This window comes from Podarcis tiliguerta, assembly GCF_965153285.1.
Source record: "Podarcis tiliguerta genome assembly, chromosome: 3".
Classification (NCBI taxonomy): Eukaryota; Metazoa; Chordata; class Lepidosauria; order Squamata; family Lacertidae; genus Podarcis; species Podarcis tiliguerta.
The window spans coordinates 33,147,464-33,171,782 of record NC_139536.1 but is presented as its reverse complement, the minus strand read 5'-3'; the positions used below and the strand labels follow the sequence as shown (position 1 = coordinate 33,171,782).

The 24,319-nt window shown below is 43.7% G+C and overlaps 2 protein-coding genes across 10 annotated transcripts in view; one reads left to right on the top strand and one right to left on the bottom strand.

The window, feature by feature from the left end:
- Positions 1 to 4,532, top strand: part of CLIP4 (CAP-Gly domain containing linker protein family member 4) — a 39,289-nt gene extending 34,757 nt beyond the window's left edge. For 6 of the 7 annotated variants that reach the window (XM_083434482.1, XM_083434477.1, XM_083434478.1 and 3 more), the window contains exons 15-16: positions 799 to 871; positions 1,845 to 4,532. In XM_083434482.1, coding sequence (XP_083290608.1) covers positions 799 to 871; positions 1,845 to 2,166 — 395 coding nt within the window. In that variant the 3' untranslated portion in view covers positions 2,167 to 4,532. The remainder of the gene's footprint in view (positions 1 to 798; positions 872 to 1,844) is intronic. The other variant, XR_014509764.1, reaches the window with a different exon arrangement.
- Positions 4,533 to 5,512: 980 nt separating this feature from the next.
- Positions 5,513 to 24,319, bottom strand: part of ALK (ALK receptor tyrosine kinase) — a 564,868-nt gene continuing 546,061 nt past the window's right edge. For all 3 annotated transcript variants that reach the window (XM_083434390.1, XM_083434391.1, XM_083434392.1), the window contains 6 exons: positions 18,865 to 18,962; positions 17,111 to 17,203; positions 15,295 to 15,396; positions 14,663 to 14,797; positions 13,331 to 13,421; positions 5,513 to 10,204 (listed from right to left, as the gene is read on the bottom strand). In XM_083434390.1, the coding sequence (XP_083290516.1) occupies positions 9,533 to 10,204; positions 13,331 to 13,421; positions 14,663 to 14,797; positions 15,295 to 15,396; positions 17,111 to 17,203; positions 18,865 to 18,962 (1,191 nt within the window). In that variant the 3' untranslated portion in view covers positions 5,513 to 9,532. The remainder of the gene's footprint in view (positions 10,205 to 13,330; positions 13,422 to 14,662; positions 14,798 to 15,294; positions 15,397 to 17,110; positions 17,204 to 18,864; positions 18,963 to 24,319) is intronic.

Sequence of the window (24,319 nt, the reverse complement as noted above, 5' to 3'; positions counted from 1 at the left end):
GGCCTCAAGGCAGGAGCTTTTTCCATTTCTCTCTTCCCTCCCATTCCGCCTTGTTTTTCTTTAAAGTCTGTAACCCCTCCTTTTTGAAACAAACACAAGATGATATTTTAAACGGCATTTTATTATTATTTTCATTATTCCTGCTCTGTTCTCAGAACTTCGTAGTGTGATTGCAAGGGGTTGAACTAGGGGGTCCCTAGGATCCTCTCCAACGCCAAAATTCTATTATCTTTCTCAGCGAAATATGGGCATAACCTTGCCTACCTGTTGTGTGGTTTTACTGCTGTGTTAAGTTGCCTTTGTTTGTGGACTCGTTTCCTAAGACCCAGGCTCTGGGGCTGACTTGGCAAGATTTTGAGCTAGGCATTCTAGACACAGCTCAGCAATGCTGGGCAGTGTCCATTACTTTCAGTGGGACAGATTACAGCTGAATGGAGCCTGAGAAAACAGCACTGTAAAAAAGGAACTGAATAAATTGAGGAGAGGTGAGGAGGAGAGGTTGAGGAGAGGTGAAAGACTTTGATTTTTGTGTTCTCTATGGATATTGAGGGGAAATAGGCTTAGATATTTATATACCGTATTTTTTGCACCATAACACTCACTTTTTTCCTCCTAAAAAGTAAGGGGAAATGTCTGTGTGTGTTATGGAGGGAATGCCTACAGGTGGCATGCCTACGGATTTTCCTCCTCTAAAAACTACGTGCGTGTTATGGTCGGGTGCGTGTTATAGAGCGAAAAATACGGTATGTATGCCACTTAATAGACTGACTTGAAGTTTGTTTTTCTTATCATGTTCAGGTTTCCGACGAAGCTTTAGCACAACCTCTGCGTCTTCCCAAAAGGAATTAAACAGGAGAAACTCCTTTGTCAAGTGAGTGGCTCTTAGAAAAGGGAATGCATGTGTTGTCTGATATGATTAGATGAATTCAGCACTCTCTTTGTCTCTGGAGGCATGCATCTTAGTGACTAACAGTGCAATCCTATGCATGTTTAGCCAGAAGTATGTCTACTGTGTTCACTGGAGATTACTCCCTTCCCAGTGTCTTTAGGGTCGTAGTCCACAGAGTCATTTTCGTATTGTTGAATAACTCCCAACACTAATCCTGAATGGTTATAGGAAGTTTCAATGGCAGTGATGCTTTTTTGCTTGCCTACAAGTCTTGTTCCTGCACAGTGATGGCTGTCAGGAAAAGCTGGCTGTACATTTTAGAATTAATAACTGAAATCAGAATGGTAAAGAAATAGGCCTGCGCCAGGATCTCACTTCTGAGAATTATCGTGCACATTCCTTGCCAGCTCAATAGCTAGGCCAAAACGCTCCAGCTGATACACACACACACCAATTTCCCCACTACCTTTTAACAGGAGCTGGCTTAGGGCCTAACTAGACAGGACATCAAATGTGTTTTTGCATTTAACATACATGCTTTTAAAAATGAAAATGGTAGGTGAGTTGGGTTAATAATTATTGGGATCACAGCAGGCAAAGAGGAGACTCTTAACCCTTTCTTCCCATACTGCACCCCTGCCAAAAATAGCTCTTTCGGAGCTGCTATTTGCATTGGTAGGAAAACTTCACCATCCTTTTGAAAAGCCTGTTGACCTTGTGGTACAGGGATACACAGGCTTTTCTCTTGGGTTGATGATGAGCGTGTTGCGTGGCCTTTAACTGAAGGCATGTTTTACTGCCATTGCCAGATCAGAAGCAATCTGGTCCATATCAGGAGGCCCTGAAGTCTTTATCTTAGTAAGTCAGTGGCAGATTTCCTCTGCGTGCATATGCAATCTTAGTATCTTGTGCATTTAACAAATGGTCCACCTGTTGCCTCCTTTTATCTGCCCAGGTCAAAAAATGCTTCCCTGCGACGCAGCTGGAGCAGCACCACTACGGCCAGCGCTGAGGGGCCCGTCAAGCTTCATGAAGGCTCCCAGGTCCTCCTGAGCAGCTCCAGTGAGATGGGCATCATTCGCTACATTGGGCCCACAGACTTTGCTCCAGGCATCTGGCTTGGCCTGGAACTCCGAAGTGCCAAAGGCAAGAATGACGGCTCTGTGGGTGACAAGCGGTACTTTACTTGCAAGCCAAATTATGGAGTCTTGGTGCGGCCAAGCCGAGTCACTTACCGAGGGATCAACGGTGCAAAACTTGTGGATGATATCTGCTGAAAGCAAACTCCTCTAGCTCTTGAGATGAGGGCATAAGAAATAAAGCACACAAGACAATCCTGCCATCGCCTGCATGAAGTTCTGCCTTACCCAAAGTCCTAAAACTGCATTTGTATAACACTTGCACAGCTCTAGCCAGATTGGAGTTGCATTATGACTCTTGAGGAATGAAATCTTAATAGTTTCCCCTACAGAATGGTCCTCACCCGAAAGCTGCTTGCATACTAAAAAAACAACTTGGGGTTGAGCAGTCCTGTTATTTGAATAATCTGTTTTTTATCTGGCTCCGTGTTGACATGCTTTGCTGCTTTACAAATGATGTTTCCATCCCACATTCTAATGAAGCTGTAAAGTGACTTGAGATCGCAGAGCTTGTTAAACAAGCAGCAGGATTTGTCAACCTGCTAAACAGTCTTCACTTTCTTTTGGGGAAAAAATAGCAATAAAGAGGGAGGAAGGTGACAGTATTTAGGGGGAAAATGTTGTGAGACAGGTAGCTTATTATCCAGACAGATCCTCCAAGCACAAAGCAACCAGTTGAAAAGAGAGAAAAAATGTGCTCCTTCCATGCTACATACAGAAGCATCCTGAATAGAAGAAAGGGAAAAAAGAATAAAGCAGCACAAATATATTCAGGTAAATAGTCAAAGCACTTTTTGTTACAGTATATAGAGATATACTGTATAATGGACATGCGTGTGTATTTTAAAGGCAGCAGCATGCCAGAAGCACTTTCCAAAAATGCCATTGGAACAAGTATTAATGCACTTTTATTTCTCCTCTCTGAAGAGTTTCCCCACTCAAGTTCTGGAGAAATTATTTTGTTAGTCAAGACTGAAGCCTGTAACACTGCAACGTTTTGCATGCATCAAATGCCCTTCAGCAAAGCTCTCCAGCCAGCAATCAGATTGGCCAACGGGTCATTTTAAGGTGAGGTAGCAGTATTGGGTTTAAGATAATGTGTGCATGGATTTACACCACCTCCTCCTCTAGGAAACGTGCTCACTCATGGGTAGGTGATGAGGGAGCCTTTCTTCCTTCTGATTTTTGACAGTGTTCTTAACCTTGGTTAAAACACCCTAGTTTAGACTGATGACTACCTTCTGGGAGGAGAAGCTGGTAGAAAGCCTATGGGAGATTCCATGATTGTTGCAGGTTCAAGTTTCCTCTTCCTCTAGAACCGTCACCTGGTTGACCTGGAACCTTTAGCTTGCCTTACTATGCCAAGCCACTGCAGGTTGAGATAGGCCATATGGCAGCTGGCCATCTTGCCCGCAGGCCACCAGTTCCTGGCTCTGGGCAGAACATTTAAGAGAGACCTATATTTCGGTGCTTGAATCCCAAATATCCCATGTGCAATAAGAATTCTGTATCACTGTAGACGCCAACCTTGGGGAAAGCTTGTCACAGTGCTAGGTGTTGAAGCCCTTGCCATTTTTATATAATGTAGTTGCTACATTGTTGCCTAGAAGCATGATGTACCTTGAAATTAAAAAAACAACGTTTAAAACATGATTATTTTACTGCACTATGCTTCTCTTTAAATAAGTGAATGATTATAAATTGATAAATTGTATTGTTAAAAAATATATCTTATTTTAATTGTTATGACATATTTTGAACCCTTATTAAATGGATTCAGATAATTTAAAAGCCACAGAAGCCACTAAGTGGCTTCATCCTTGAAAATAAGGGGAAGAATTCAGTGTAGTGTAATGGTAACTGCCTCCCTTGTGCTAACAGCAGTTCTTGCACAGCCTTCCACTAGTGGGACTCATTAGTTGAATTCTGGCCAAGGTATCTTGTCCAATTGCACTCAAAACTACATTCTAGCTGTCTATAAAAGTGTATATAGATAATATTTTTAAACATTGCTAGAACCATTTCCCCCTGATCTACATTAAGCACGACGAAGCTGCAATATTGCTTTATAGCTAATGGGTATTTTTAAACTAAGGGCAATGGTTGTAAACTGTGATTATAAACTTGTTCTTAATTAAAAGCCATCTGAAAACGGCAGAAATGCATTTGAGGATCCAGATGCACCTTGATGCACTGAATCTTGCCATGTCTGACATCTGTTTCCTTGGGTGTTTAAATGTATTTTTAAATGAGAGTGCTGTTAACGGTCGTTTGGTTTTAACGATGCCCGTTGCTTTTAAGAAAACTGAGCTATCACTGACCGAATATCCTTTTTTTGAATCGCTTTCTTATAATGTTAACTTGCACATTATGCATTTAGGATAGAAAGCAGCAGCTGTAATATAACAAAACAGATGTTTTAAACACCTTTTATGTTTGTAATATATTGATGTACTCTACAGACATGCTGATTTTGAACATAAAAATGTTTTGTGCATTCCCTATGTATTGGTCTCCTCTTCGGATTGTGACTTACAAGGTAAACATTGGTACCATTGAAAGAAAAATTCTTGCACTAATATGAACTGCCTCATTTTTCCTATTTGCTCTTGCAGGTGTGTCTTAAGATCATGTCTGCCCAAACTATCAGCATAAAATCTACATGGCTTCAGTATTAAGAAGGACTGCTTGCAGAATGAGTTCTGCTGTATATTAGAAAGGAAATGAATATACCAGTAGGCCATGCATAGTCACCAAGGGATAAAATAAACTGAATATAGAAAAAGGTAACTACTTTATTAACCCAGTAACCCGGTGTCAGTATAATGTAGGGCTGTTTGTTGACAGGGCCCTCTCAGTGGCAGCTCCCCGTTTGCGGAATGCCATCCCTAGTGAGGTGTGGCCTCCCTGATAATTAACTTTCAGGATGATCTTAAAAACACCCCTGTTCACCCAGGTATTTGATGGGTGAAAGATACTGTTCCTGGCAACCTTGAAAATTATTGCCTGTGAAGCTATGTGGCTTTTAAAATGTTTTTAGATAACTGTGTTTTATTTTTGATTGAATTCCTTTACCACCTTGGGGGTTGATGTGCTGGGCTCCTTTATTAGGAAGGGTGGACAGAAATATTAACAAGAAGAGCTTCTCTGGAGTGAAATCCAACTTACCCTAATGATCAGCCAGGCCTTAAAAGGACATTAGTGGTGTATTTAGAAGAGCTGTACCTCCCCATCTCAATTAATTGTTCTGCAACCAGTACAGGAAATTTGTCATCTCCGCCAGGTAGCCTGGGTAACTTTCATTCTAGTTCAACGAGAACTTTGCATGACTTTGGGAGTCAAAATGGGACTTTAGTTAATCTTGTCGTGCTAAATGATCACTTGCATTTTACCCCCTGGCCAAGCTTAGCAGTTCATGTGCTGAATTAAAAGCCTCCTTGGTTTGGTGAGCCATTGTAGAGAGAATACACAGCCAGGCGCATGCTTTCCTTTACAGTCATTTTATTTTGTCTTCATGCCTTTAGCTTCACTACACTTGATTACAATACAAATACAATACAAAATACTTAATGATCATATATTAGCATTTTATCTTGAGAAGGATCCCTGAAACGCATAGGCCCTTGATTTATGAGCAATGTTGCATAAGCTTCTGTACAGATGTGACACACATTCCTAATGACAAAGCCTTGATACAGAAGGAGAGGCTGGGTACAGAAGGTTCAGACATAACTCCGTTGAGACTTCCGTGGGTGAGGTGACGGAGCTGTGAAAGGACACTGAAAAGGTAGTACTTGCTCAAGGTTTAGACGTCTCTGGTGGCCTCACCTATATGAGCAGACACATAAAAGGAAAGTCTTGGCATACAGCTGCCGTACCTAGTCATGCACTGAAAAATGACTGGGAAATGCTCCACCAAAACCACTTCATTTTGAACTTCTGCATCCTTATGGGGAAAGGAAACAAGTGTGAGGGACGTTCGATGGTGCTGCACTCCTTTGCTCACTTGGAGGCAAGCCCCACAAAAGCTGAGTTGGGGGGGTTGCTTTTGAGTCCTCCTGCACTGGATTGGGTGAGAAAATGCACTCATTGGCTACTCAAATCAACAGACTGTATTTTGCACTTGAGCATATGAGACTCTTCCCACATTTCTAACGTCACAGGAAGCAGAGTCAATTCTTAGATGAGAGTTGGCCTAAAACCTCTAAGAGAAAATAATTTTCTGACAGGTTTGTGGAGAGTTGTCTTTTGCAGACTCCCCTAAACCATGACGCTTGAAGGAAGTAATGGGCTGTCTTCCAGTCCTCCTCTTTTAGGGTTAGGGTTAGGTGAATGAACCAAACCAAACCTTTTCCTTGCATACCCTTTGATACCTCCTGGGCCAATTCTACCCTCCCTGCCCCAATTGCTTTGGGATAAATGACCTTCCTACATTTGCTGCCCGCAAATAGGGTAAATAACTCTGGGAGGCAGTTTTTGCTCATAGTTTTCTTGTCTCAAAAGCTCCATTGTGTCTCCTGGCTAATCTCTGGTGCTATAAAAGGCATAACACAGACGCTGAAGTGAACATTGCACTGGAACTGCTGAAAGCCCGTGATTTTGCTCTCCTGTATAGTCTCTATTAAGATTTTAATGTTGTGGAATCAATGTGAGTCTCTGATCAGGCACTGGGAAATAAAAATGCATTTAGAAAGCAGCGATGGTGTTCCAGCTGTTTCACACTCCTTGCTGCCTAACTCATGGTAAAGTCATGGAAATGGCTTCTGCCTAGGTGGCAAAGCCTGCCTCTGCCAGTGTTTCCATTTATTTCTGGTGATACGGAAACCTCCGTCTGTGCCTCGGCTAACAAAGCATATGTGTTGGTAAGCTTTATCTCACCAAGTATAAATACTACGAGCTATTTTACAGTATTGTGACTGAAATCCTTTATTGCACACCTCTGCTGGGTGTGTAACAGGATTTAGTTTCATTTCTCTAATGAAAGACCCTGGATAAGTTGCTCTGCTGCTGAGAGTTGTGACATGCTACAAATGTGGCATAGAACCTTCACAAACAAGTAATGGTATTAAAGACATAGCTCATTCTATGCTTCTAAGGTTGCCATTCATATTCCTCTACTTTGGGTGGTGGTGATGCGGGGGAGGCCTGTTTTTAAGGAAGCTTTTCATGACCTTTCCCCCACAGCTGTAACACAAAAGGATGCTGTACTGGAGAAGCTCCTGGCTAGTGCTTTTACTTCCAGGAGTGGGTTGGACTGCGAGGCTCTGCAGTGTGCCTTGATGTTAATCACGCACATGAACCAGCCAATCTGCAGTGGATTGTAATAACAGCACAGGAACTTGGCTGTTTTAGCAGATGACCATTCTTTCAAGCTCAGGTATCTTACAGCGTGTTAAGTTGTACTTTTTAATTGCCCCTTGGGGTCATCAGAGACAGTATAACATGCTCCCTGCTGTGAGCAAGTGGGACTTTCAGGCACAGCATCCACCAAACTATAATGAACTGAACACTGCCTCTGATTCGGTGAGCAGGCACACTTTTTTCAAATGAAGCATTTTTATAGCTGCCTTATGAACTCAAGAAAAAAATATATAAATACCTTCAGTGGCTGTGATGGCTGGAAGTAGGCCCAATACTTTTATCTGTTTGAGCTGCACTTCAAAGTTCTTGGTTGTCCCGTGATGGGAGCAAGACACATTACTGTACAATGGGGATCCATTATTAGATTTGTCCAACTGTAATTTGCAGCTAAGGATTCAAGGCCATTCCCCATTGATTTACTGCTCCTCCAGAAAACAAGTATCTGTGGAAAGTGGATCTCTTTTCTCTATCACTCAGGAAGGTCAGATTTCTTCATTTATACATCAATTCCAATTGAATCGATGAGCCTTATGCAGTGCAATCGTGCACAGGATTGCACCTGCATTTATTTAGTAGCTATAAGTTCTTGAGCGAGGCAAGAGACACAAACCAAGCTTCCTCCTCGTTTGCTCTGCTCATGGGAACGAATGTGAGAACGAGGTTTGTATGCCCATATATACAGCTTCCATGGGGGTGATCTATTGCCTCCAAGTGTTAGTGGGGAAACAAGGATTATTAGTGGTCAACTGCAATAGTGGTGTGGTCTCCTAATTTGTAGCACCATGGTTATGCAATAGAATCACAGGCATTACCCTCTCCACTAATGCCTTTCTTTCTGCTGCCTGTGCTCAAGCAAGAGCAATTCTGGGCCCCAGTTCATTGCAGGATATTTTGACAGATTGTTTCAGTTCTGATAGCATGATAAGATAAGCTGTGAAATATGCTGAAGCATGGATTGATGGTATGTTTGAGTCTGAGAATGCACTGAAGTTGGCAAGTAATTTTTACATCATATGCTCAAGTCCTGATTTTTCTCTGTGTGGATATTGACTCTTGTCAAAACAATGACTTAGAGAGTTGGCTACTGTGGTTGTTCTAAAACGTTTGTTAAAACACACTTGCTTTGGCGCATCTCCTACAGTGCCATGTTCGGCAATGCAATTCTAATACTAAATAAAATCATATCCTTATTCACTGGAAAAAAATGGGAGTCAGCACACACCACGGCAATCGACTACTTTCTGTTTGTCTAAACTCTGCCCCATAGTATTAACTGAAGCATAATAGCGGTGATTTCATTGTTGAACAACCTGACTCTTGCCACCTCGATAATCTTATCCTCTAGCATGTGGCATAACCAACTACAACACGGAGGATTAAGTATTTGACCCTTGGCGTCCCACAACCACAACAGAGAAAAGGGGGAGAGGGCATCACCTTTGCAATCAAACTAAATCACTGACTTTCACCATGCTCCTTAAATTCCTGCAGTTTCCATCTTGTAGACCAAAGGCGTGGAAGCAAATGTGTTTCTGCTACCCTTAAGAGTGCCACAATAGTTGTGCATGCTTGTGGAAGGGCCATGTTGGAGCTGAGTTACTGTTTGGGTACATGCCCCTTGGGAGTCCACGTTTATCTGATTTTGAATTTCAGTGAGAGTGCAACATTTCCCCATCCTCCTCAAATCTCTGGCAGCAAGAGGGATTTCCCTGACGCTGCATCTGGCAGTACAGGGAAATCCCCGGACATTAAACTCTCTGACAGTGAGTCTTGAAACGGCACATAAACAACAGAGAAGGAAGCAGCGCACAGGGAAGGGCACAGAGAACAACCATGCAGATGACTTTATGCAACTGAGAGCGGGGCCTTGCAGATAATACTGTTGTCCTTGGGTGTTTCGAGTGTGTGTGTAAGGGGTGCGCGCGCTCTGACAAACGGAAGCTTCTTGCAGGTTCGAAAAGCAGAGCTTCCAAGGGTGGCACTTCAGAGCGCACTGGCACATTACAGAAGGGCATCTCGTTCTGCGCTCGTGCTTGTTTGGGTGATGCCGATGTTTGCACCAAGGCTTACGAGTCCCACAGGAAGAGAGTCAAAAGGATGGGATGTTTTCCGGGGGCCCTGGTGGGGGGAGTTGGCCTTGTTCCTAAGGGGAGGGCCCTCGCAGCTGCTGGCACAAGGGTGGGGCCGAAGTTTCCAAGGGCAAGCCCTGCTGTTGGTATCCATAGTTAACATTTCCACAGGGGAAATGGCGGAGCCTGAACAGAGGCACTTCCTTAACGCTGGCTGTCAGCGAAGATGGTTCTAGAAGAAGGGAGGAGCTTGGCAGCCTTCCAGTCACAATGCTGGGCCCCAAAGTACAGTTCCCATCATGCCCCGGACCTTCCCTCTCAGTTGCCTCTTTCTCCACCTGTGAAGTGTTTTTGACAATGGGCTTCTCTGAAAACCAGGAGCCGTAGGTCGGGTTCCAGAGGTTGGTAGGCTTGTTTCTGGACCCTCGGCCTTTGTGGAGCTCAGTGGCCGGATTGGACTGAGTGTACGCCATGTTGACATGTCCCCCTTCCAGGGGGGCCTGTGTAGTAGCACAGACTGATGGATCGACACTAGCTGCTTTCACCAGAGCCTTCCCTGTAGCGATGGCTAAGGCCAAGGATGGTGGGGAAGGCAGGAGCTGCTCAGCACCTTTTTTCTCTTTCTGCGGCAAGACTAGCAACGGAGGGATTGCTTCGGGGTCTTCAGGGCGCACGGGGACCTTTTCTTCCTCCTCAATGCAGGGGCCATATTCCACTGGCAGAACTGTGTTAATCACATCAGGATCCTGCAGTAAAAAAACAAGGGATTCAAAACATGCTGCTGCTTTCTTTAACTGCTTGACGCTACAGAGCGCTGCTGGAGAAATCTACCATTGCTTCGTGAAAAGATTTTCTCTCTCTCCTAATGGACGCGTGCCCAATCACCCAATAAAATTGACTTTCAGGACAGCTATGAGGAACAACTACTTCCACAGAAAGTGCAATTAATTTATGGAATTCACTGCCAGAAAGCAGTTGGACAAATCTACAGAGGGCAAGCGCATAGGCCAGGTAACCTCCATACTTGGGTAGAGATGGTTGAATCGGTCAGTTTTGGTTTCTCTTAATTTCTCATTTTTCCAATCTTAAGTTCAGCTTGCCACATTTTCAGATCAGTTTGCAGTTTTCTTAAAACCCTCATGAAATTTCACCAGCATTCCACACTCTTTGGGGCAGGAGTCAGCTATTGAGTCCTGTCAACAGCAGCCTTGTGTCTGCTTCCTCCCCCTTTCTTCCACCCATGTGCCTCCATGCCTCCCAAAAGGGGCTCTGGGGAGGTTGGGAGAACCCCCAGAATAGCGTACAGGGTGAGGAGAGAGGAGGAAAGCAATCGGAAATGCTTTCCATGACAAAATGCTTCTAACAGCAAGACATTGAATTCCACCCTTGTATGCAATCTTGCCTACATATTTTTGCAAAGCAATTTCCCCGAAAAAACTATGCACTAAAACACCCAAGAATATATGCATTTTTATTGACATTTTATCCCAGTATATGAATCTTGATGCACATTACTTACCTGGAGAACTACATTACAAAATTCAGAGAAGTGCACATTTAAAAGGATATATGTGTTTCAGTTCTCATATTGTTTGGGAAACTGTGAATTAGGTAGGTTCGCCTTTAAATGTGGACTGAATTGCTCAGTGGCTCCAGTTGCTAGAGGGCACCGGTGCAGGCGGGGGCAATTGCCTTCATGCTCTGCTTGTGGTTTCCCATAGGCATCTGGTTAGCCACCGTGGAAAAGAGGTAGCTGGACTAGGTGGACTCATGGCCTGATCCAGCAAGCCTCTTTGAATGGTCTTATAACAAACCTACTATTGAATAATATCTTTTATTATGCAGCAGAACACTTAAATGTCTTGCAGGTCTGGAGAAAAATGATGACCTCATTCAGACATGTTAGGGTGGGGCAGAATATAAATTTATTGAGAGCAAAATTATTTTTTGTTCCCAGTGGCAGTGGACATCATACTTGGATGGAAACATTTTACAATTCAACAATCCTGGCATTATTGCATTGATTCCTTTTCTGTTGGCCACTTTGACTTTCGTTTAGGGAAGAAAAGTGGGTTATAAATATGAAATGAGCGCAATATTTCTTCATGCATCTGATTCTGGGATGTATTCCTTCAATGCAGGGTATTCTAAAAAAGTGTGGATTTACTGGACAGCACTAATGGCCAAGAGATCGGTTTTGAAAGCACTGAAGGCTCTGCTGCCCCTGGATTTGCTGCAATAAATCACAGAGCAGTGTCGGCTGGATGTGCGTAGAAAGGATGGATGAGAAGGATAGGAACAGCATCAGCAGTGAGGATCATGGGGCACTTGCTATTGCCACAACAATGAAGCAGGCGCACAGTTTATTTGGCCACCTGCTATTGCTGTTGCTCCTTCTCCTTGCTGTTGCTGCCTATTCAGCTACCCTCTAAGCATGCAGACAGTAACCAGAACAAGGAGGCAGAAGAACACAGCCTCTTCCCCTTGCCTTCCTTGCACTCTCTCCTTCTGGATGATCATGTGGATTGGACCCAGAGGAAGAGGGCAAACAAATGGGCACTGTAAAGGTAAAGGTATAGGGACCCCTGACCATTAGGTCCAGTCGTGGCCTACTCTGGGGTTGTGGCGCTCATCTCACTTTATTGGCTGAGGGAGCCGGCGTACAGCTTCCAGGTCATGTGGCCAGCATGACTAAGCCGCTTCTGGTGAACCAGAGCAGCGCACAGAAACGCCGTTCACCTTCCCACCGGAGCGGTACCTATTTCATAGAATCATAGAGTTGGAATAGACCACAAGGGCCATCGAGTCCAACCCCCTGCCAAGCAGGAAACACCATCAGAGCACTCCTGACATATGGTTGTCAAGCCTCTGCTTAAAGACCTCCAAAGAAGGAGACTCCACCACACTCCTTGGCAGCAAATTCCACTGTTGAACAGCTCTTACTGTCAGGAATTTATCTACTTGCACTTTGATGTGCTTTCGAACTGCTAGGTTGGCAGGAGCAGGGACCGAGCAACGGGAGCTCACCCCGTCGCGGGGATTCAAACTGCCGACCTGATCGGCAAGTCTTAGGCTCTGTGGTTTAACCCACAGCACCACCCGCTGTGACAAAAAGGAGATGCTGTCCCACCAGTTTGGTCATTGGACCTGCTGGCACGTGGCTTTCCTTTTCCTTTCCCTCTAGTGTGGAAAGTGAGCAAGCAGATGAGCCTGGAGCAGCTAATGTGTGGTTTCTTGCTGCCATGCACTTTGCACAGAGTAGAGCAAGATCCCCCGAGAGGAACGGGACTCGAGATCATTCCACCACTCTCAAAGGGAATTGCACAGGGGAGTGCAAGAACATCAAGTCCCATGTGCCAGCCAAGCCAGGCTTTGGGTGTCTGGAAGACCCAACTTCTTCAAAGGAAATAAAAAAAATTACTATCAGAGCAGAAGCCCTCAGACTCCTTGTAGCAAGGACTGCAGCTTTTGAAATGGATTCATGATCTGATCCAATTCAGAACCTACCTGGATCAAACCAGGTGAGGAGTCTGCTTTGCAATCCAACCTATGGATCCAACCCCCCCCCCCCACACCCATCGCTAATCACCATCACACCCTGCCTCAAGGCAAGTTCTGAAAGGAACAAGGGCTTGTTTTCTGGCTGGGCACTTCACATTTGATCCATATTAACTCTCGGATATAGCTTGCATTGCAACTGAATTCACTTCTTCAGGTGGTCTGGGGAAGGGTTGGGCAAGAGTCAGAGACATTGGCACCAGGTTGTGCTCTGGTTGTCTTGGCTCACCCATTGTTTCTTTTCCATGTGCCCTCCTTCTGGTATTTCTTAGAAGAAGCAGCATAAAATAATTGCCCTGAGAAGTTATAGATACCTGAGTGCAGTATTCAATCCTCTCCAATATTATGGCAAAGTTTGGCCGGTCTTCAGGCTGGTGTTGCCAGCATTGTGTCATTATTCGATACCTGCAATGAGAGCAGAAGACCAAATGGTGAATGGCAGGAGAGTGGGTTAGGATGCTGCCTTATACAGAATGAAACCGACTGGTCTAGTAGCTCAGTATTCTCGACACTGACAGGCAACAGCTCTTCAGGGTTTCAAGCAACAGTCCTTTCTGTAGATGGCGGGGCTTGAATCTGCAAGCCCTCTCATGCAAGACATGCACACTGAGCTATGGCCCTTCCCAGGCTAAGGGCTAAGGCAAACAAGACTAAGCTGCTATAGGGCACTCCTGGCCACAGAGGACATTATTGTGAGTTAGCAGTGGGACAGGCATTGCTAAACATAGAATGTCTGAAGCTGGTGTTTTCTCAATGATTATTTTATCCCACTATCAAATCAAAAGTAACAATGGAGGGAGGGGGCTTAGTTCATAAATAGAGTTCTGATTGTGTCCCTGGGAATAACATAGCTGAAATTTGGCTGAACTTAGTTCAACCGAGCCACACCAAAAATTGGCTAAAAGTGCTTGAGATGGAGCAGGTTACCTATTAACTTGTTACTCAAATAATGCCCACCTACATAAGGTGGAAACACCGCAGGGTCCTTGATTCATTTCCTGGAAGCATCAGGACACAAATTGTTCTGTGAATTAAATTTAATTTGAGGCTCTTAGGCCATTTGTAAGAGAAGAGAAGGTGAAGACTCCTGAATTATTACAAGAGGATGAGGACTCTGAACATGGCATCAGCTGGTAGTTAGTACCCACCAAAATGACAGTGACTGCAAAGTTAAACCATTACAGCTAATGAAAGAATTTATCCTACAGAAAATAGTGAAGCAAATTTTTATGAGGCTAATGGCACCATCCATGAAAAAGAGGGACATATCAGAGGCTTGGGGGGACTTCAGGGTTTGCAGAACTCTCCCACTCTCCAAAACAATCCTCAGGGGGGAAAACTGAGAAGCATGGTCAGTGGTTATAGAATGCTGCTGGTTTGTTGTGGGTTGTGGTGTGCAAGATGGAATACAGGGATGGGGGGCGGCAGGATGCAATGGAATGGCACGTCCTGGAAAACAACTTGGCTGGTTGGAACTCTGAATATGCTGCTCGGCAGCATTTCGTTGCAGGTTCCAGTCGTTATAGCAGATTGGTGAAATATATGATACTGGAAAACAATCTTTGCAGAGTAAACAGGATGAGAAGAGATGCCAGAACATGGCAAGTTGAACCCATGGAGCAAGAAGATCCTTAAAAGTTTCCTACACAGGGCCGGGGCAGTTTTTGGGTGGATCCATCCTTCCTCCACTTGTTACGAACTCCAAGACCTCCTGGTTACTTTTGCTGGGATAGGGCATATATCCAAGAGAGAATATTTCCCACAGCAACACTCCAAATGACCTGGACACAAAAGAGAAAGAAATACGGTCACGGATAGATACAGTGAAAACTACGCAGATATACTTGGATTGGGGCCAGTACTGGCAAAAAGCCTGTCATGTGGCACACCCATTCACGACTGACATTTTGTTGACTGCGAGATCCTTCTGCAGCATCAGACTTATTATGCTGTCTCTTCTTTCCACATAGGATCAGAAGTCAGGTCACATGAGAAGAGTTTGCAACACGTCGTGATTACTGTCTAAGTGCTTCAATTCCTGGGAAGGGCAATGCTGGCATTGGAAAGGAGACGTGATATGGTGTCCTTCCATATGACTTCTGATGCTACTTAGCACTGCAGGAAAGAGCCACCCTACATGGCTAAATGTAACGTCGGAAGGATCCTTGTGTTTTTGAAGAAAGGGCATAGGTTGCTGCGGAAGAAAGGTGGTTGCTACATTTAACCAACTGTCAGCAGGTGGCTTGAAAAATGGATGGAAAATATGGAGCAGGCTCACCAGGTATCCGTTTTGGACGTAAATATCCCTTCCATGAAGGCCTCGGGGGGCATCCACTTCACAGGGAGCATTGCACACCCTCCTTTTCTGTAGTAACTGGCTCTGTTGAGAAAGCGGGGGGAGTTTAGAAGATGAAATCAGACATGAGTGCACAGTCATGTGACCATTGGAGGCTGACCCTCATTGTTCTGGAATTGACTGACTGGGTGAACTTATATGCCACTTCTCCACAGCGAGCAATGCTCAAAGTGGCTTACAGCAAACATTTAAAACATCTAAACATATGAATTACAGACCATGGCAGTAAATTAAAAAATGACTAGCATCCAACAATTTAACAAACACAGAATTAATTCAATATTTGCAATAAATAAATAAATAAATAAATAAAATCACAACAATCTAGGTTTAAATACAAGGCACAAAACTAGAGTTAACTGACATTAAAGTTTCTGATACTGGCCCTTTCTGCACTCCAAGGAGAAGAAGAAGAAGAAGAGTTTGGATTTGATATCCCGCTTTATCACTACCCTGAGGAGTCTCAAATCAGCTAATAATCTCCTTTTCCCTTCCTCCCCCACAACAAACACCTGTGAGGTGAGTGGGGCTGAGAGACTTCAAGAAGTGTGACTGGCCCAAGGTCACCCAGCAGCTGCATGTGGAGGAGCGGGGAAGCGAACCCCGTTCACCAGATTACGAGTCTACCGCTCTTAATCACTACACCACACTGGCCTGGCTTAAATACAGTTCAGAGGGCAGGAATTTCCTCACCAGGCTAAATGACATAGTTGGCTCCCATATCCTTTCTCCAGAGGAGGCTGGCAACAGCAAAAGGCAGTGATGGTCAGTCTCTATCCCAGCCTCCTGGAAGCACCAAGTGCTGATGCAGAGACGTTTGTGGTAAGGTGATCCCACAAGTAAACTGGTTCCCACCCTGTTGGCTGTTTTTAAAAAGGCAGTGCTCCCCCCCAAAAAATAAAATGTTTAGAGGCACTCTCATTTTCCTACTCATATTGAAATACTGCACCTCAATGAGGTCAAGCTTAGATTCACAAAATGTTTAGGGATATGCATACCCCTCTGTCCCCCCAGAAAAGAGCACTGTAAAAAGGTATCAACTGTTCAAACCTTATGCCACATTTTTACTATAGCAAATAATGTTCTTAAACAGCTAAGTAAAAGGCCAAAGGGTAAGTCATCTGTCAAAACTGTTGAGTGGCCCTTCATTGCATCATGTGATGAAGCAGTTCTCCAGCCTGACATTAGAGGGCACTGTGAGTGTTGCTTTTCGGATGAGATGTAAGCAGAAGTCCTGACCACACACACAGCCGTTAAAGCCTTCCTGGCACTTTCAGTAACTGCAGAATCATTAATCCCAACCGCCCTGGATAAATTCCAGGTTGGGTAATTACATTTTCCTGACCTTTCCCCCTCTTTTATATGCTGTAAACTAGAGAGATTTACTAATGACGCTGACATAGAAACTGAAAGTGACGGGGTCAACACCAAGGAGTATAAAACAGAACACAAGAGTGGAGGGGGGGGGGAAGGGAGAAATGGGAGCGTGGCTGAGGATGCATTCACAACAGAACGCAGGATGATGGACTCTGAACGTGAATTGTGGAAGCTGGGGTTAGTCCCCAGTGTCACAGCAAATGCTAATACTGTCTGCAAGTTAGGATCCGGAAACATCACAAGTCCCCTGACCAGGGCAAAAATATAAGATCCTGCAAAGAAGTTAAGCCAGATAAACCAACCCCTTTTTATGGAGTAGGCTTCCACTTGATGGGACTAATAATAAGCTGTGTTCTCTTACCTGTATATGTCCCGGGCCATCCCAAAATCTCCAATTTTAGCTATTCTCCCAGGGCCTTTACATGTAAGGAGGCAATTTCGAGCAGCGATATCTCTAAGAAACAAAAAGGAAAGGAGAATAAGCATGTGAAACCGCCCTTGGAGGAGCAACGGCTCAACTCATTGGAAAAACTAAGGACAAAACTAATTGACTATTGAACATTTTCATTCTTTTTTCTTTTCTTTTTTTGGAAAACCAGTACGGGAGACTCAGCAGCACAAGATTTAAAGCTCCACAGATCACTCCAGTTGATGAATTTTAGAGCCAGTGGTGCTAGCTTTAACACACACACACACACACACACACACACGGTGCATCATCATCATCATTAATTTATTATTTCTACCCTGTCCATCTGGCTAGGCTTCCACAGCCACTCTGGGCAGCTTTTGACAGAACATTAAAAATACAACAAAACATCAAACATTAAAAACTTCTCTAGACAGGGCTGCCTTCAGATGTCTTCTAAAAGTCAGATAGTAGTTTATTTCCTTGACATCTGATGGGAGGGCATTCCACAGGGCAGGCGCCATTACCGAGAAGGCCCTCTTCCTGGTTCCCTGAGACCTCACTTCTCACAGTGAGGGAACTGCCAGAAGGCCCTCAGCACTAAGACCCTGGTCTTAATGGTCTGATGGGGGACAGGCAGCCATCTTTAGACAACCATGTATATTGCTCCTTTTGTGAAGTACACAACTAACATTTCTCGTCTCTCCCTCTCTCTCCTCCCCACCATCAGAGGCATCCCTCTGCTCACTTCTGCTGGCTCAGCCACTGTCACTCCACCAGTTCAGACCTTCTGCCTGCTTGAGCCTGATGGATACCACTGACCGAGGCATCCCGAGGGTCGGGAGGGGCTGACCCAGCCCAGGGTCTGCTGCATCCCAAGCCAGCATTGGCCAGCACTGATCCAGGCCCGATTGCCACACAAGCCTGAAGCTAGCACAGGGATTGGGTGCCCAATCTGCCTGCCCCCTTCCCACCTTCTGCCATGCGAGTGGCCAGGCTGTGGATGCGGTGGTAGCTCCACTGCTTTGCAAAGCCTGAAGTCTAACTTGGGAGTAAGCATCATTTTGTATGCAGAGAAGGACAATGTGTTTTTAAAATGAACACCTGTAACCATGCCCTTGCCTGCCCAGCTTATGTTCCCTGATTCTGTTTTAAAACCAATCAGCATCAGCCCTAGTGACCCCCAATGTCCCCATATTAGCATAGGTCTGGTGCTGCGCCTCTATCGTCCGCGGGGGCATTTGGTCAACTCCTTGGAATTGGACCCCACCTGCACCTCTTTGAGTTTAGCTGCACCACTGACCCCAGAAGCTGAAGTAGAAGGAATGCCTTTGTCCTTTCTTCTCCGCCAACTGGTTTAAACACACACAGACACACAGAGCCCACCTTGGCTGGGCTCTACCCTCCCACCTTGGCTGAACAGCGAGATTAGAGCTACAGTTATTCAAACAGTGCTGGGAATGCCATATATGAAAATGCTTTCAAAAACTTGTTATGCTGCAGCAAAAATATAATACCTAATTTGCTCCTCAAACTTCCCTTTTTTATATATATATAAAATGTTCTGAACCTCTAGGGGGCAGTAGTGCACAACCATCCTTGCCCGTTTCCTGCTCCTATTCTCCCGTTAGTCCTTTTGCAAGCTAAGTCAGTCACACAGGGCGTTTGGAAGTGGTCCCTCAGCAACAAATGCTTCTGCTACTTACCTGTGAATGAAGTGATTTTCTTCCAGATATTGACAGCCGCAAGCAATGTCACGAGCCACATGTAGCAAGTCCAGCATGCCTAGAGAAGAGGGGTGGCTCTAAAGAAATAATGCAAAGTATGACGCTTCAGAGGATTATCTTCAAAACCTGATCACTTTAAGCAAAGAGCTGCGTGGCTACAATAAAAGGTGCTGAATCTGTTTCCTAACCCTTTTGGAAACTCCAGTTTGCATTTATTTTAAAGGCACACATTGAAGCTCGCACTGTTGTAAAGATAGTGCTGCTTTTTCACTAGCTGGAGCACGATCACACTGCCCTCAGCACCTCCACAGAACATCCTCTTGTGTCCTGGGCACCCATTTCACACCCGTTTAAACCTTTTCTCCACCATCCCTCACCATCTTCAACCTGCATGAAAAGCATTTTTAAAGAGGGAAATTATCCTAATTGAGACAATTCATATCAAATGTACTAATAATGGCACTATGCTGGAACTAAGCGTGAAAGTGAACGAGGGCTGCTATTCTCCGATTCTGCTTCTGGGCATTTTACAGGCATCTCTTTGGCCTTTGTATGAACAGGATGTTGGACTAGATGTAAGGATGTCAGAGAATTTTGACAAAAAGTTTCAAGTGTTTGTCTATGACCAGGAACAGAAATCAGTCAAGTGAATACGATCAGTATTCAATCACATAGTTTGTGCTGAAATCAGCAAACATGACTTTTCATCACTGTTTTAATGTTTCCTTTACACTGAAATGAATGTAAGTTGCATAAAGTATGTAGAATAGTGGGCAGCAAGTATTGGGTGGAAACCAAACTGCAGTGGAACAGAAACAGCACTGATTGTGGTGAACACAGGCCAGAACAGGAACTGCTGTCCAGCTAAGGTGGGCCTCTGGCCTGTTCCAGCAGGACTTTTCTTCTTTTCTAAGTTGGTGAGAGGGAGATTTGAAGTGCATATTGTCTTCTAATCTGCGTTTATGTCCAGGAAAGAGAGACCGCACTGATTACAGCGAAAATCAGGTAAGACAGGCTTCCAAGAACCTAATCCCAATCTAGTGCAGCAGCAGAGCAGGCACTTCTGTAAGAAGTCAGAAAGCTTTGTGGCAAACATTGGCTTTCCCTTCCAGAGTGTTTGAGAGGGAAATTCTATAGCTGAAAGTTGTAACAATCCCCAGCTTCGCCCAACTATTGATTCCCAAGAAAAGCAAAATACGAACAGATGTGACACAACACTCCTGTCATAAGCACCCTCTTTTGCTCTTCTTCCTTACCTGCCCTACTCTTTGAAATTGGAGAGAGCAGCATGCATGGACCTGTGTAAATCTTTGTGCTGTCCTTTCATGGATCTCTGTGCAATCTTGGTACAACAGACCCAGGTGACGACATTAGGATTGCCCTCGCCAGGTAGGCAAGGCTACTGCTAAGTTTTATGTAAAACTCTTAGTTGAAGAAGAAAAGCGCCTCTGCAGCCTTTTATTTGGTCTCCGCTAAAGTAGAGGCTCTTCTTTTGCCAAGGGCAATTTAACAGGGTAATTTGTTTGAGACATGAAGCGTTTGGGCCCATTTTGTACAGAGATGCAGTGCACTGGAGTAGCCTTGAAATGCCAAGGAAATTCACTTTGCAGCTCCTTGCTGCTCTTGCTCCCCAGATGAAGGGATGGTGCAGCCAGCTGGAAACCGTGTGGTTGTGGCTCGGAGGGAGGGAAGGGCTGGGAGCATTAAAGCAACGCATCCCCTTGTTAGGTCAAACCTTCCGAAAGGTGACCGCAAAACAAACTGACTCCATTGTTCAGCATAATCACTGCTTTGAGCAACATGCTGCAGGACACAAAGAAGGGAAATTACTGCTTATCTACCAAAAACCTCTCCTGATTGCTTTTCTATGTGAAAAACCCTTGAGCAGAGAAGTCTTTTAACACCTTAGGAGTTTGTTATGTTCAGAGTATTTGCACATTTCAATTTCAAGAATCTGGACAGCTTTGGGTCTCTGCCTTTATCAGTCTTATGTCATTATTGGAGAAATAATGACCTTCCAACAGAGAATTTTCTGAATTAAGGTGAAACGCAAGGGAAGGAAATCGTATTCAATGAGTATAAAATATAATAAAACATAAAATAAAATACAGTCTTAGCAGACTGTCGATTCAGATTGCTGGTGCAAGTTTACACAGTCAAAGAAGTCTCTCTTATCTGTATTCCACAAGGGTCTGTGTTTGTATTAAAACCCACATGGATGCACATTTTTCCTGCCAGAGCTTTGAGGTCTCATTTATTTCTCCAAAGATCCTGTCATGTGTTTGTTTTTTTCCTAGTTTCCTCCATGGTGCTTGCTTTTGTACATTATAGTAGGAACTGCTGTGGTCTGACTTACCCTATCATATTTGTGTTAAGAAAGCTAATGCAGTGCTCTGGGACTCACTGCCACTCTTTGTAGCTCAGGTTGGCTAACGCTACGTTCTGTCACTATGTGTGTCCCTGTTTCCTGCCACGTGTTTGGCTGTAAGGACTCATGCTGCACTGCGTTGTGACCCACAACAACCAACAATACAAAGCATCTTGCCCTCCTAGCTAGAGAGCATGAACATTTAAAAATGACATCTACAGGCCTGCTTCTCAATCCAAGAAAGCAACCACAGAAAAACAGCCACATATTGATTGTGTAAACTCACTATGAATAATTCTAGAGGGATAACTGTGTTAGTCTGCTGCAGAAAACACATTGTGGCTTTTTTCTTGCATGGGAAGGGATTGGACAAGGGGACCTATGAGGCTACTTTCAACTCCAATTCTATGGCCCTGTTTTTGTGTAACATTAAACCACAGTTTATCACTACATGGATGAGTGTTGGACTCTCATGTTTCTACCTCCCCTTCTTCTGCCCAGGAGGGCTTCTGCCAAGTTTAGTTTTGCTGTCAAAGAATCTTCATCTACCAGGGAGAAGAGTCGATGGAAGAAGATTGGAAAAAATTTAAAGTATATTTACAGAAATATTGCAAAATTAATGAATGTTAGAAGAATATTGGAATGAAGCTATATGGTTTTAGCAGAAGTGTTATTAAGAATTATATGAATATTAAGTGTTAATGTGTTAAAGTGGAAAATTTAAAGTTAAATTGTGTTAGGATAAATTATAGAACAAAAATTGAAGAAGAGGGAAAGGATTTGTTGAACCAGTTAATTTGAACTAGAATACAAAAAAGGGAGGTGCGAGGAAGTCGAAATAAGCTAATGAAAGATTTAGATATAAAATTTGGATGTGTGTGTGTGGTTTTTTTTTTAATGGTGCATTGTTGTATTGTATTGGTTTTTTTTGTTTTTTTATTGTTGATGTATTGTTTGTTGAATCCATGTATTTTTTTCTTTACTGTTTCTCTTCTTATATTTATAAAATACCCAATAAACTTTAATGAATTGTGCTTGGGGGAAAACAACAACAACAAAAAACCACAAATAATCTTCATCTAGTGTTACGTACAAGCCAGGAATCCTGGTTTACAACAAACAATAGTTGTTAAACAAGCCAACTTCAAGAGAGGAGAACTAGCCCTGCTGTACATCAGGGAGGGCTGTGTGGAGAGAGTCTCTTCCTTTAAATTCCTAGGAGTTTATCTCAGTGAAGACCTTACTTGGAAAATAAATACAACCCAGGTGGTTAAGAAAGCCCAACAGAAACTCCATCTCCTCAGAGTATTGTGGAAGAATGATGTCAATCAACATCTGACAATCTCCTTCTACTGGTCAACAATAGAAGGTGTTCTTTCATACTGCATCATGGTGTGGTATGCTGGTTTGACATAATCTGATAGGAAGTGCCTACAGAGGGTGGTGAATACCACACAATATATTATGGGCTGTCCGTGGATGACATCGCGGAAGAACGTTGCCTCAGGAGAGTGAGGAAAATTCTCAGGGATGATTCACACCCTGGCCAGCACTTTCTTAATCTCCTGCCCTCGGGCAGAAGATAAAGAAGCATGATTAGTCGCACCAACAGGGTAAAGAACAGCTTCTATCCATGGGCTGTTAGGCTGCTGAATGAAAAGATAACAACAGGGCAAATGACTTTCGGGTTTGGTGGGTGTGCGTCAGTAAACGAGGGGAATTAAGACTAAGAGAACTGAGTGGGGGGTGCTCGTGTAATCTCACTGTATGCAAGTTGTACAAGTGACAAGAAAGTATTTCAATTTAAATTATTTAACTAACTGTTGCAAACCAGGTTTCCTGATTCTTCTGGCCACGTAGGAGGAGGAACACACAAGCCTATGCTTTGCTCAGGCCTATGGAGGCTCATCACCATCTCCCTAGCTGCTAAATCATACTGTAAAGTTTTATGCAGATGCCACCCACAAGTCCTTGAAAGCTAGCACATTTGTTGAGCCACAAGCTTTTATGGGCCAGATCTCTCTTTTTCAGATGCGCGAAGTATCATTGTCAGTTGTTATGCGGACCATGAAAGCTCATTTTGAGCAGCCACAGGGATAGTTTTGAGTAGCCAAATGTTAAAAAGCAGAATACTGGGTGACATTTTGTACTTAGTGTTGGAAACAAGTGTTGAAACCACATCAAATATAATACTGTAAGCATTCAGAAGAGAAAAAAATAAAATACTATACACAGCCTTGATTCCCTATGGTGTGCATTGGTTGACTTAATCTGAGGTGGCTAATTTTGCTGGTGGCACCAATTATTCAGAGTGGTAAAAACAAAACAAAAAGGGATTGCTAGTAGATTAAAAAGGATGTCTCCAAAGTGAGTGAATGGGGATTAAAATGGCAAATGCAAGCAAGTGCAAAGTGATACATGCTGGGGCGAAAAATATACATTAATTGAGATAAATAACTGGCAGGGAGAGAGGGCTCATGGAGAATAGCTCAGTGAAAAGGTTGACCCAATATGCAGCAGCTGTAAAAAAGAGCTGAATTTCATGTCCAGGACTGTTAAGAGAGGGATTGAAAATAATATTTCCAATATCATAATGCCTTTTTACAAATCTAAACAATGACTACATTTGGGGTACCTTGTTCAATTCTGTTTGCTGCACCTCAAAAATGATAGTTGTGCAATTGGGAAAAGTGCAAACAAAGCAAGCAGATTGAGGAAGGGTTCCAATATTTGGGGTGTTTTGTTTTGTTTTTTAAAATGTGAGTTTGTGTGGGGATGTAATACAGTTATACAAAATTATGCTTGGTGTTTAGAAAGTGGAGACAAAGAGGTTTTCCTCACATATTAGCACCTAAAGTCATAAAATGAAGCTGAAGATTGGGAGGTCCAGGACAGGTAAAAAGAAGTAATTCTTCAAATAGTGCAAAGTTGAACTACAGAATTTGCTTCTACAAGATGTAATGATGGTGGCCACCAACTTTAAAGGAGGATTTAAAAATTGATGGAGGATATCAGTGTGTGCTACAAATGGTGGCTATATTACATCATGCACAGGAGAGAGCTATT